Source organism: Danio rerio, chromosome 6 (genome assembly GCF_049306965.1).
Source record: "Danio rerio strain Tuebingen ecotype United States chromosome 6, GRCz12tu, whole genome shotgun sequence".
Taxonomy (NCBI): Eukaryota; Metazoa; Chordata; class Actinopteri; order Cypriniformes; family Danionidae; genus Danio; species Danio rerio.
The window spans coordinates 32,936,666-32,949,002 of NC_133181.1; the positions used below are offsets into that span (position 1 = coordinate 32,936,666).

Consider the following 12,337-nt stretch of genomic DNA (forward strand, 5'->3'; position numbering starts at 1 on the left):
ATTACTTAAGTATTCAACTATTAAATTTCATCTAAAGAGCTAGTTGTTTCTGCTGAAGGATATAGTTTACATATTAAGGGGATGAGTATGGTAATGGCACCTTCTAGGGTGTGTTTTCTACTGTTATGCCTTTCAAAAATATCAGGTTACTGTGCCTCTTCACTTTCAAAAATAGAAGATGCCAAGAATCCTATTTGGTTCCCTAAAGTACTTTTTTAGTAAAAAGTAAAAAAAAAACTTTTAATAATAAAAATAATAATAATAATACTGTAAAAGAACACAATCAGATCAGGTTTTCAGGTTTTCATGGATTTAAAGTTTCTTCATGGACTATCAATGTCATTAAAAACTTTATTTTAAAGATTGTTTACCTCTGTCCAATAGAGTAAAATAGCTATGGGCCTACAGTGGCCAGAGCTGTGTCACTCTAGGCTTCAGAATCCAATTATAACTAGTTAATCTCTCATATGGCATGAACTGAGAGAGGATGACTTGAACTTGATCACTACAGCAGGGGTGGAGCCCAAGCATTGCTTATAATTTACGAAGGTGCTTATAGATCTATTAGAAGTTATTTCTTGCTTTCTCGATTTTAAACCGTAGCTTTTATAATGGCTCTACCTAAATGTCAGAGTGGTTATGTTATTTTGCGGTTTTATGTGGTGCTAAACCTTGATCTACCCTTTTCTAAAACGGTTTGTGGAACTGTCCTTTGGCAAGGTGAGTTGACACCCATGGGTTAGACACGTTTCATTAGTATTAGAGGAAGAGCTGGTGTTTTCACGAGTGCTGTAGGAGGAAATATAATCACACTGATGACAACATTGATGGAAGCTGTTCTTTAAATCGATGCATTTCAGGCTTCAAATCAAACTTGATGCTGTGGTGGGATTCAATCTTTAAATAGTCTACAGGTGTTTTAGAGGTATGTGATGTTTTGTATGTAAAGCTATCATTTTAAAGTTTTGCAGTTAAAATTGTGAGTACATATTTCTTGTTATTCATTTTGCACTTCAGTAAAGAATTAAACAAATACAGTGCTTTTATTTGAAAGTACAAACTGACTTTTATTTTTGGGCCATGTTGGGACTTGTTTTAACAGCAGGTGGTTTGGCTTTATCGAAAACAGCATCAAACAAGCGTTCGGACACACTCTTTTAGTACTATGGGGATGAGATCCCTCTGAAGCCGTGTTCCTTTGTTTTAGTTGCTATGACACCTATTACATCACCAGCCAGTGAAAGTGAAAGGTTCACTGGAAAGGTGGAGCTGGAGATTTGCCTGAACCTGGCTTAGTCGATAGGGAAAACCAGGAATGGTTTTAACACTTTGAGTCAATTACAAATCAGATTTAGTCTTTAAAATATCTGTAAAAAAAAAATAGCTACATAGTGCACTACAAGTATCTGATTTTGATAAATTATGAAAATTACCTTTAACTTGATGTGCTGGGATTTTTTCTTGATTTTGGGTTGAACCAGCCATCGTAATCTCAGTTTCATGATGCATAATAAAATCAATATTAACTCAAAATTATATTTTTTTTCTGGCTAATAAAAATAAAGAAAAATATTGAGCAAATCAGAATCTAAATTACATTAAATAATGAAAGTTTTATTCATTAAAAATACATGTGCATGTCTTTTATGATGATGTGCTTTTTTGCTTTGAAAAAAAAATATCTTAGAAAAGAACAATTTACTTAATTGGATTCAATTCAATTAATCATTATATGTATAGCGTTTTTTTACAGTATATATTGTGTCAAAACAGCTTCACGTAGAAGATTATAGTAAATTGAAGCAGTGTCAGTTCAGTTTTCAGCGTTTAAGTTCAGTTCAGTTCGGTTCAGTGTGTTTTAATATTCACTGCTGAGAGTCCAACACTGAAGAGTAATCCATCGATGCGCAGCTCTACAAGTCCTGAACTATGCAAGCCAGTGGTAACAGCGACAAGGAAAAAACTGCACCAATTGGCGAAAGGAAAAAACCTTGAGAGAAGCCAGGCTCTGTTGAGCACGACCATTTCTCATATGGCCAAACGTCTTGTGCAGAGCTGCAGTCTAGGCGCCGGTGGCTGGAGAAAGCTGGACCTCAGCGAAGACTCGTCAGTCCCTGAAGTCTCACAGGAATCAGAAGCATTCTCTCTCTTCTCTTTCTCTTTCTCTTCTCACTCTTTCATGACCACCAAAGCAGCTGCTACGGCCTGGTCTGGTATTGTGAAAATCTTGGGATCATCTGTTCACAGGACTTGGATTGTGTCAGTCCCACTGCATAATTTTTGGGGCCTATTCTAAAAAATAGAGAATAAAGACTAATAGATAATAATTAGCGAAGCTGCTGTTCAAAGTGTATATAAACGAGATGCATGGAGCACATTCATGAATCATACATATTAAAGTATGTGATGCATTGAGTGTATGCTTTACTAAAAAGATACGTTTTTTAATCTAGTTTTGAACTGCGAGAGTGTATCTGAGCCTCGGAAATTATCAGGAAGGCTATTCCAGAGTTTAGAGCCATAAATGAGAAGACTCGACCTCCTTTACCTAACTTTGCTGTTTTAGGTACTACCAGAAACCCCGAGTTTTGAGATCTTAAAGAGCGAGTTGAATTGTAGTGATAAACAGTAGGTTAGATAAACAGGAGCTAGATTATTTAATCGCTTTATAGGTAAGAAGTAATATTTTAAAATCAATAAGAAACTTAACAGGCAGTAAAATATAATCAGAGTAAAATATAATTTGTAATCACTGTGCTCTGATCATTTAGTTCAGTTCTGTGGTGATTTGGAGGTTGTATTAAGTTGCTTGGAATGTAAAACTTTGCACAGAAGGATTCAGTCTCTTGCAATCATTATTTTCCAAGAACTTCTTGCATGGTGCAATGAATTGAGAGCCCTTTGCTTACCTTATAAGACTGATTACAGTGCATTTTCCTGCTTCTTAACTGTTAGCTGAGGTTAGATCAAGGACATCCTTAATCACCTCAGCATGGAGGAAACCTGAGGTAAGCAAGATATCACCATTTTGTTGTTGTACAGCCCTAATAATAACAAAATGTGTTTTTAAGTTTAAGGAATACTTCATGGTGTTACATATTGGTGCTGTCCACCCAAACAAGAGACGCAGCTGTGAAACCAGCGGGTGGGCTAGACAGCTATTGGTTCTTTGGCTGGTATGACATGCAGCTCAGGAATGTGCCTGTCATTACAGGCACCTCACGGTTGGCCTCTCCTGGCCCCGTATTAGCGGTCTGATTGAGATGCGGTTTAAAGAAGCCCTTTGTGCAGACACTCAACAGCCAGATGAATAACTGACTCCCATGCAGCCAAAGTTCTTTCGATGTCCCCTTGTGTTTGATATTAAATTAAGCAAAGTTCTATTAGATGGAACAAAGCGAGATGGATCAGATAGGATCTTGTTGGATCCTAGTGCTCAAAATTTCTCCTTGAGTTACTAACAGTTGAGAAGATGTTTAAGAATGGCTTTTCTCTCTGGAATGAGTTCCTTTTGAACTTTGCGGGACTTTTTGGCTGTTATAACTTTTTGAGACTGTGAGGAAAAATGCAACATTTATGGGAACGTTAATGCCTAGGAATGGCCTCCTGTCTGGAATGCACGGATGAGAAGTCGTCTTACAATAGATCATTGTGAAAGATTTCGTCAAAGCCCGCCCATCAGGCACAGGCCAAAACAATTCTTCTGTAATCTTCTTGCCTGTCACCAGACCACTTATTTTGATGCCAAGAAAACTTTTAATCAAGCTCAAAACTTTGTAGGTCAAGCTCCGAATGCACTCAGGCTTCAATCTTGAGAGATCTGTATGTAATTTGCAAAGTTAACAGGTTGGTTATTTGTGATCTCTAACCTTACTTTAAAGGGTTAGTTCACCTAAAATTGAAAACTTTATCTATCTATCTATCTATCTATCTATCTATCTATCTATCTATCTATCTATCTATCTATCTATCTATCTATCTATCTATCTATCTATCTATCTATCTATCTATCTATCTATCTATCTATCTCAATCTACTACATAGAAACAGACTGGCAGATGAAGCTTCCTTGAAAGTGACATATGTTTAATTCCTCCTAAAGGATTTGAAACCTACAATTAATTTGTATATAAACGAAACATGGCAAAGGAAATGGGACTACTACATAAATAATAAATTACATGAAATTAACCTGAGAATAAATGAAAGACACTTTGCAAATTGTATTTTTGAGACCAGACATGAACAAACTGTCTGTACTAGATCTCGAATTGGACATTCTAGGTTGTCTCATTTGTAATTACTGAATAACGAAGCACCACCTTAATGTAATTACTGACAAGCTGGTCTTACCATGAAACATATTTTGTTGGAATGTGGACATTTGAATACCATTAGACAACATTTTTATAAAGAGAGTACTTTGAACATTTCTAAAAAGGTACCATCAGGAGGAATCTTAAATTATTAATGGAAAATTGAAATGAAAAAATTATATTTAGCTTTGAATATATTATTTTGTGAATGTTATTTATTTATATGTTATATATTTGTCTAACTTTTTTTTGTAGTACAAATTTGTTTTTATCATGTAATATTTTTATGTATATCCATTTTGTCATGAAATAGCCATAAGTTACTGATGTGGCAATAAATAAATAATAAATAAATACATCTATCCCCATATCTATCTATCCATCCATCCATCCCCCCATCCATCTCTATATCTATCTCAATCTATCTCTATATCTATATTCATCTATTTCTGTATCTATATCCATCTATATCCATCCATATATGCAGGTTTTCAGCTTTCTTTAAAATATCTTCTTTAGTGTTCAACAGGTTGGTAATTCATTTTTAAATTTTTTGTAGATCATTTTTTGTGTGAACTATCCCTTTAACCAGATGGCTTTTTTCAGAGCTGCAGTAATTCTACTAGTCACATGATCAATTTCGGGGGTTGGGAGGGGTTGTAGTTTGAGGTCAATGGTCATGGTGACGCATAGTGCCGGGTTGCCTCAATAGGAAAACTCTAGTGTTGTACAGCTCAGAACTGCTGCTCAATATTCATTGTTGTACTAATTAGGTTTATAGAAATAATTGATTATTTTGTTTAAATATGTAATTCTACTGTCATCTCCTTTCTTTGGTTTCACTCCTCTTGACAAACCAGTGCACTTAAAACTCTGCAAAAATCAACCTGTTGCCATAGTAATAGAAGAAACCCGGGGCCGCTGCACAAGAGGGGTTCAATGAGAACATTTGGCCCTCTCAACTGCTCATTAGCATACCACCTATGAGCCAATAGGGAAACAGAAGCTGCTAGATTGCTTCGAGGAGACTGGCTATGACAACAGCCCCCTCCTCACTCCCTCCCCCTTTCCTTCCCGGGGTAAATTCACCATAATCCCTGTAGAGATCTGCTCTGACTGCAACAGTCACACAGCAATTGGAAGTAGATATGAGAGTGTATGTGCTAAGGATCGTATGATCTGATCTCTACATGGGGTTCCTCAAGGCTACCTTTTTCTGTAGTCTTTCATATGGAAGAAGTGGATGGTTGAAAAGACTCACACTGCGGTCCGGGACTGGCCGTCTATGGAGGGCCCTTTGTCCTGGCCTGTCTTTGATGTGAATGTGGAATGCGCTGCCTGGGGAGTCCACTGGAGCAAACCCGGACCCTCAGAACCATTTCATCCATCAAAGCATCTCAGGTCTGCTCTTTTAGGGACCAGTTTGGGAAACTTGCTCGCTTGAGGGATTGTTTGGTGAGTGTTTTGCTGTCTGTTTTCGTCTGCCGTCTTTGCCTCACACCTGTTGTTGTTCCTTTTGCTTTTATCTTGACATCTGTTTAGTCTCGTCTTATTTTACTGTTTGTGAAGTCTTAGCTTTGGTGCAGCTTGTCCTTCGGATGACTCTGGCTGTGTGTAAACGAAGTAAATGGGGTGTTAAAACTTTACCTCGTGAAACCTGTTGCATTTATCATGGCAACCTTTGATGTTAGTGTGAACACTGCATCAAATCCTCACGTTGTTTTAAATAAAAAGAAGACCCTTTTTAAAAGCTTTTTTTAGTCTTTCACATAGGTACTTTTTCATGTTAGTTCTCGCTATGAATAAGATTTGGATTGTAACTCTTTAGCCAGGCCGAAAGATTTGCATGGGGACTCTGGATTGGTTGTTGTCTTTTCAGAAGTGATTTGTTTGTTTTTGAACATGCTTTGCTCTGAAAACACTGGTGGGGGACTTTCCCTCCGAACCCCCCTACTTGGCCTCCATTCCGCCTGGGGGCCACTGATTCGGACCAGTGGCATATCTGCGCTAGACCAGCTGTAGCCCTGACAATACTTCTAATAAAGAGAGTGTCATTAGCATCTGAATAGCCAGCACCATGTGTGGCGAGCACATAGACACTTGAAACTTCTACACAGGAAACGACAGCAGCAATGAGAGAGAGCAGAGGGTGTCTTTTAGACCATTCTATTCATAATTTTCTGTTTAATTCATTCCACTATCTTTTAAACATGTCACCGGGACATATTGTTTTATATAACATCAGCATCAAAGATGTGTTTAAGCTAATATTTTGGTGATATTTGGAATAGTAGTTTTTATTTTCCTAGAATTTTCAGGAGTGTGTTTTAGTATTTATTGGTTAGTGGGTGATTGGCCCTTGACCTCTTGGTGTGATGGAGTAGAACAGCACGTCTTTGACTGTTGTTCTAACCTCTCTGGCCTTGTGGAGAATCTTACTGGCTTGGGTTTTAGATCCAAAGAGATGAATTTCTGTTTTTACAATCCTATCACTTAACTGAATCACTGAAATTCTGAAACGAAGGGAATGTTTTGACTCTCAAAACACAAAGGTCACAGGTCAGGTGTGGGTGTGCTCTTTGGTTTGTGGAGATGTTGGGCAACATGCTAAGGAATGTTTCAAGCTAAGGGACACAAAAATAACTAAATTTGAACCTCACATTGACAGATGCTAAAAAGGAGATGCTATATTGTGTTTGATAAAAGAATATTTATCTCTTTATTTTATTCCATGGCATACATTATTACTTTGAATTGTAGTGTTAAAACTTAACCACAAGATGTCTCCCTGTTTCCACTCTTTACGTGGTTTTTGTGTGGAGAGTATGGCAGAGAGTACTCAGTATGGTAGCATGGGCAGATGAGAAGGGTACTAATCTGTTATTGTAGATTTTGTCCTTTTTAAACCCTTTCACAGTGCTCCTACTGGTGTTTTCTGAATTACTTTAACTTCTAAAGTCTTTGAAAACATGTGCTTTCCAAATCTGTCAGCAACGTTTAGGGATTGGCATTAAAAAACACAGGCTTCATTTATGTGGATAGTCTGTGTTTTGCCAGTGTATTTTTCATACAGTATAATAACTTAATTATAGCATTTTGTGGTTGTTTTGTCTAAATTGGTTATGTTTTTTGTGAAGGGCTATATTTGTGTTTGTGTTCTTGCGTATAATGCTTGACTAATTACAGGCAGTGTTGTGGCCTAGGTCTGTATGCATTTTCCCATCACAGAGTTGGCTTTTTATGTCTCTATTTGGAATACAGCACTTTAGAGTTCCAGTGAAACTTTTCTGAACTCTGAGATTCAGACTGTATGTGTCCCTCCCCCTTTAACCCCCTTCAGGAAAATGAAAATGGTGGATATTGTAGCGCAGAAAATGCCATCAGAGAGCGACGTGCATATGGCCCGGAGCTTTCTCACGAAGATTTTACGAAGTTCCATGAGGTATGGTGTCAACGTATCCACCAGAAAACATTCTTCCTTTCCTGTACCACCCAGTGTAGTCATGACTATCTACAATCATACTCCCTCCATGGCCTTGTGATATCATCCTTCAGAAGTTCAATTTCCACCCATTAGTTTTCCACCTTTGCATCCTTCATTCAGAGTTCCCACGATCATTAAAATTGTGATTTCTAGTCTTAGAAAACAATGAAATTCATTGAAATTACCTAAATTAATTAAAAACGAATTATTTAAATTTTTTCCAAAAAATCATTTGCTTTCAGTTTGGTCAAAGGTGTGGGAACCCTGTTCATCAATTTTTATTTTAAAATGTTGTTGTTTGTTTGAACAAAAAAGGACAATGAGTTTTACTTAGTCCATGTTTAATTATTTAAATAGTTTAGATAATAATTATGCATTTGTCTATTTCACCTCATGCATCTCAGAAAGAATCGGTTTAAAGGGTATGTTACTGTGTTGTAAGTGGCGAGAGGGTGGATTTGTGGATTATAGCAATTTAATTTGGTGTTTGTTAGGCTTTTTGTATGTTGTTGTTGACAAACCTTGTGTTGATGGTAGATGATTGCAACGTTGGCATGCTCACAGATTGCATTTTTGTCTTTTGCCATGATCATTTTTCTGCTTCCATAACCACCTACCATGTTTTGACACTCTTCTGTTCTGTAGAATAGTTGTTTTGGTGTTTGTTATTCTGTGTTTGCCATTCGTTTAGCAGCTGTTCAAACATTTTATTGCCTTGTTTTCTAATCTTTCCTTCTTTACTCTACCCTGTCTCTGTCCTTCTCTCTCCCACTTGCTGCCCACAGGAGAAATGAACCCATGAGCAGACCTCACTCCTGGCATGCCACCAAGTTCAACGAGACCCATTCAGAAGCCAAAACCCAGTCCACACCCTCACCAGTTTGGCAAACAAGATATGATGCAAGGTAACCAAAGAGACAGAAAAGAATTTGGTTTTGTCTGTATTGCTTATTTCAGTACAGATTTCGGAATGAAAGCCTCCATTTATTTTGTTTTAATTATAGATTGAATGGCCCAAACTCATAATATTGATTACTGACTGCAGTTGCATTTGGTAATTTTTCCACGGTAAACTCCTTTCACATGTTTGTTTTTCTTAGTTCATTCTCTTCTGAACTCTCAACTGGCTGGGATCAAACAAATCTACGGAGAGTATCCGATCAGTTCAGTTCTTTGGGGAGTATGGACAGCCTAGAACATAGTTCTCATCCCTATCCACCTGGCCGTCTTTCCCCAAACAAATCCAACAATAATAGCATTGAACATTTGGGTAGTGGTAAACGGGACTCGGCATACAGCTCTTTTTCTACAAGTTCGGGAACCCCAGATTACACACTGTCCAAAAGTAACACGGCATCCACTGAGAACATGCTGTACAAAATAAATCAGTGGGATTCAAGTGCCAGGCACAGCAATGGCAGGCACAGCCAAAACCTAAGCGAAGGGGTACGACAAGATGAGAGGCCTGGATACCTGCACCACCTCTCAAGTACAGGTAACCACGAGATCCCAAGAGCTGAAGAACTGCCTGGCAACCGTCATTCAAGCTCTGGAAGAGTTAATATTGGACCTGTCTGGCATGTTCCAGATATGAAGAAAAACATGATATCATCTACTCCACCTCCCACTCCACCCACACGCAGTGATAGCTTTGCAGCTACCAAGGTTCACGAGAAGGGTCTGATCACAGGTACTTCAGAGGGCCTTGGTGGTCATTCTCAAGTAAAGCCTCAAGCGAAACCACAACAAAAGCCAGGAGAAACCCATGAAAGCACACAAAGGTCTAACCAAGTCATCGAGATTTGTCTTGAGGGTCGACGGGATTATAATCTACAATCCAAAAATGATTCCTCAAATAGCTGCATTTCATCTGATTCTCATCATCAGTATATCCAACGTACATCATCAGATAAGACATACTCCCTATCAACCACAGACATAAGAGATAGCCATCCATCCTATGGCCATGCTCCATACCATGCACAGCAGTACAGTGACGAAGGCACTTTCCATGCTCAAACTAGAACAGCAATGAAACCTCCATTCAGTGGCTATTTCAGTAGTATGCAGGAACTGCACACAAACAACCACATGCAACTCAACAGCCAGAATCAAACTGGAAGACCAGCTGCATCACTGTCAGTTAATTTAGGAGTCAATTCCCACCATATCTCTCAGGGATTAACACAGGCTTCTTTAATGAGAGCTGATGACTCTAAAGCCTCTTCAGTCTCAGAAATGTCCCACAATGGACGGGACAGAATGTCCATAGGTTCTCAAGGAGGGAATAAAGAGCGGTATTTCCCTCCTCAATCGCAGCACCATGATAATAAAGAAAGAAGTGCCTCCTTTAAACAAAATGAAAACCAACATTATGTTTCTGCACCAAGTAATCCCTTGAATATGTCTGATTCAACAAAACATAATGAGCTTAGGGGATGCCAAAAGCAGCACCATGTGCATGGCTCAGATGAGCTTTCTGGTAGTTATCCACCCAGTAAGCAGCCCGAGCACAGGAGAAGTGCTGGCCATCTTCATCATAAGGAATACTCGCAACAACCCTTTCCAACTAAAAGCGAATCAAAGATATGTCCCCAGAAAACACCTATGTTGTATTCTCTGGCCCAAGGGCACAATGACACAGATGACTGTTCTAATCAGATCAAAAGTGGAAGCGCACAACATGAAGCCCTTGACAGTCTCAGTAGTAAACAGGTTAGACGGAATGACCGATTTGCCACCACTTTGCGCAACGAGATCCAGATGAGAAGGGCGCATCTCCAAAAGAGTCAAAGTGCAGCCACTTTAGAAAGTCCAGTTGAAACTGTAGAAGAGTCTGCTTTGTGGAAGACCACAGGGACTGCTTCTCCCTCATCAGATGGCTGCTTTTCCATTTCTTATAAAGACCATCTTAAAGAAGCTCAGGCCAGAGTCCTCCAGGCTACATCATTCAGGAGAAAAGACCTAGAGCCAGTATTATTTGAGCATCCAGGTACTGAAGGTCCCACACGAAAAGATGTACCTCCTTCAAGTGTCTCAGAGGTCACACCTAGCAAACCCACCTCAGGGAGTAATCATGTGCTTCGCATTGGAGGCCGTAAGCGGATATCTGCTGAAAAGAAAGTGACGTCTTTTTCTGAGCCAGATAAAATTCATGAAGTAGGAGCTGATGAACGCTCCACTATGCCTGAAAATGTTGCACACTTAGAAAATCAACAAAGATTCTTTGAGACAACAGGGAAACCAGTTTTCCCTAAGCCTATGCCAAAGCAAAACCTGCAGATATCAGAAGACCCCAGACTGTCCAAGCCTGGAGGCATGCACTATTCTGCAAACAGTGATATGGCAGGGCGGAATAATGGTGAAAGCTCAACCCCCATTGAACACCACATTAATGAAGGTCTGGATGGCCCTAACTCAGTGAACCATCAAGCATTGCTAGAACAACAGCGACTAGGCACATTTGCAGAGTATGAGGCCAAATGGAACACCCAGAGGAAGACTACAGAACCAAGAGTATCTGGCCGATACCACTCTGCTGATAACATCCTCGATACAGGAAAAGAGCGACGGAGTAACCCCACCTGTGTGCATGAAAGATCTAGATCCTCACCTTCTGCTGACTTTTATGGGCAGGTTTGTGACCTTGTTTAAATGAATCCCACAACTTTCAGTATTGCATTTGTTGAAGTTTTCTGATTTGCCATCTACACTACCATTTACAAAAACATGTATTGTCAGTTTTTTTTTTTTTTTCAAAACTATAATAAATCAAATGTGACCTGTCTCTCACATATAACTACAATGATGGCAATATAAAACTTAGTCAAATATTAAACTAAGTACAGAAAGTCACACCTACAAACAAGAGAAGTTGCAGGTGAGATCACAGTCATGTCAATAGACCAAGATAATTATGAGAATAGACAGTAGGCTAAAAAAACGAAAGTTCACACTAATTGAGGTATATCAATTTCTGGATAAAAAGATTCAAATTTGTGTATTCAAATCCTCACAGAAACTTCCACCACAAGAAAAGAAGTCAGCTGACTGTTTCAAATCTGAAAAGAGTCCTTGCCAACAGGACAAGAATAGTACAAGGTAGGTGCTGTTTCATTTTCCCATTGCACTTTTAAGTGTAAAAAGATAGTGTTTAAATGTGATTATCAGAGTACTTTTTATAAGTCTTGATGTCTGTGATACTCCTGGGCATGTTTGAGAGACTAAACCGGACAACTTTTCCTTTGTAATGTAAATAATACAGATGCTAACTGTGCTGGCTAGGATTGTGTCAGTGTGTCAGTGAAACTATTCCAGCACTAATGGCTCTGATCTTGGCTTTGCTGCAAACAGAAATCCACAGTTGGGCCATCAGTCGGCCCTCGCTGGGTCAAAGGCAAACACTAGACTCTTTGTGGTCTTTGCAATGTTGGGATTTAGCCCAGCTGTGACAGCACTGCTATCCTCACTGACTGAGCTTTGTGTTACAAGGAGATGGCTTTGAGGTATAGGCATGCGGCTATGACATAGGAAGTGT

At 38.9% G+C, this 12,337-nt stretch overlaps 1 protein-coding gene across 24 annotated transcripts in view; it reads left to right on the forward strand.

The window, feature by feature from the left end:
- Nucleotides 1-12,337, forward strand: part of shroom2a (shroom family member 2a) — a 79,847-nt gene that overhangs the window by 49,142 nt on the left and 18,368 nt on the right. For 4 of the 24 annotated variants that reach the window (XM_017356633.3, XM_073954242.1, XM_073954244.1 and 1 more), the window contains exons 3-6: nt 7,657-7,758; nt 8,586-8,705; nt 8,901-11,436; nt 11,819-11,901. In XM_017356633.3, coding sequence (XP_017212122.1) covers nt 7,657-7,758; nt 8,586-8,705; nt 8,901-11,436; nt 11,819-11,901 — 2,841 coding nt within the window. Of the gene's footprint in view, nt 1-479; nt 721-741; nt 926-5,443; nt 5,772-7,656; nt 7,759-8,204; nt 8,223-8,585; nt 8,706-8,900; nt 11,437-11,818; nt 11,902-12,337 lie in introns of those variants that run through there. The other 20 variants (XM_017356636.3, XM_068221988.1, XM_073954254.1 and 17 more) reach the window with 13 other exon arrangements.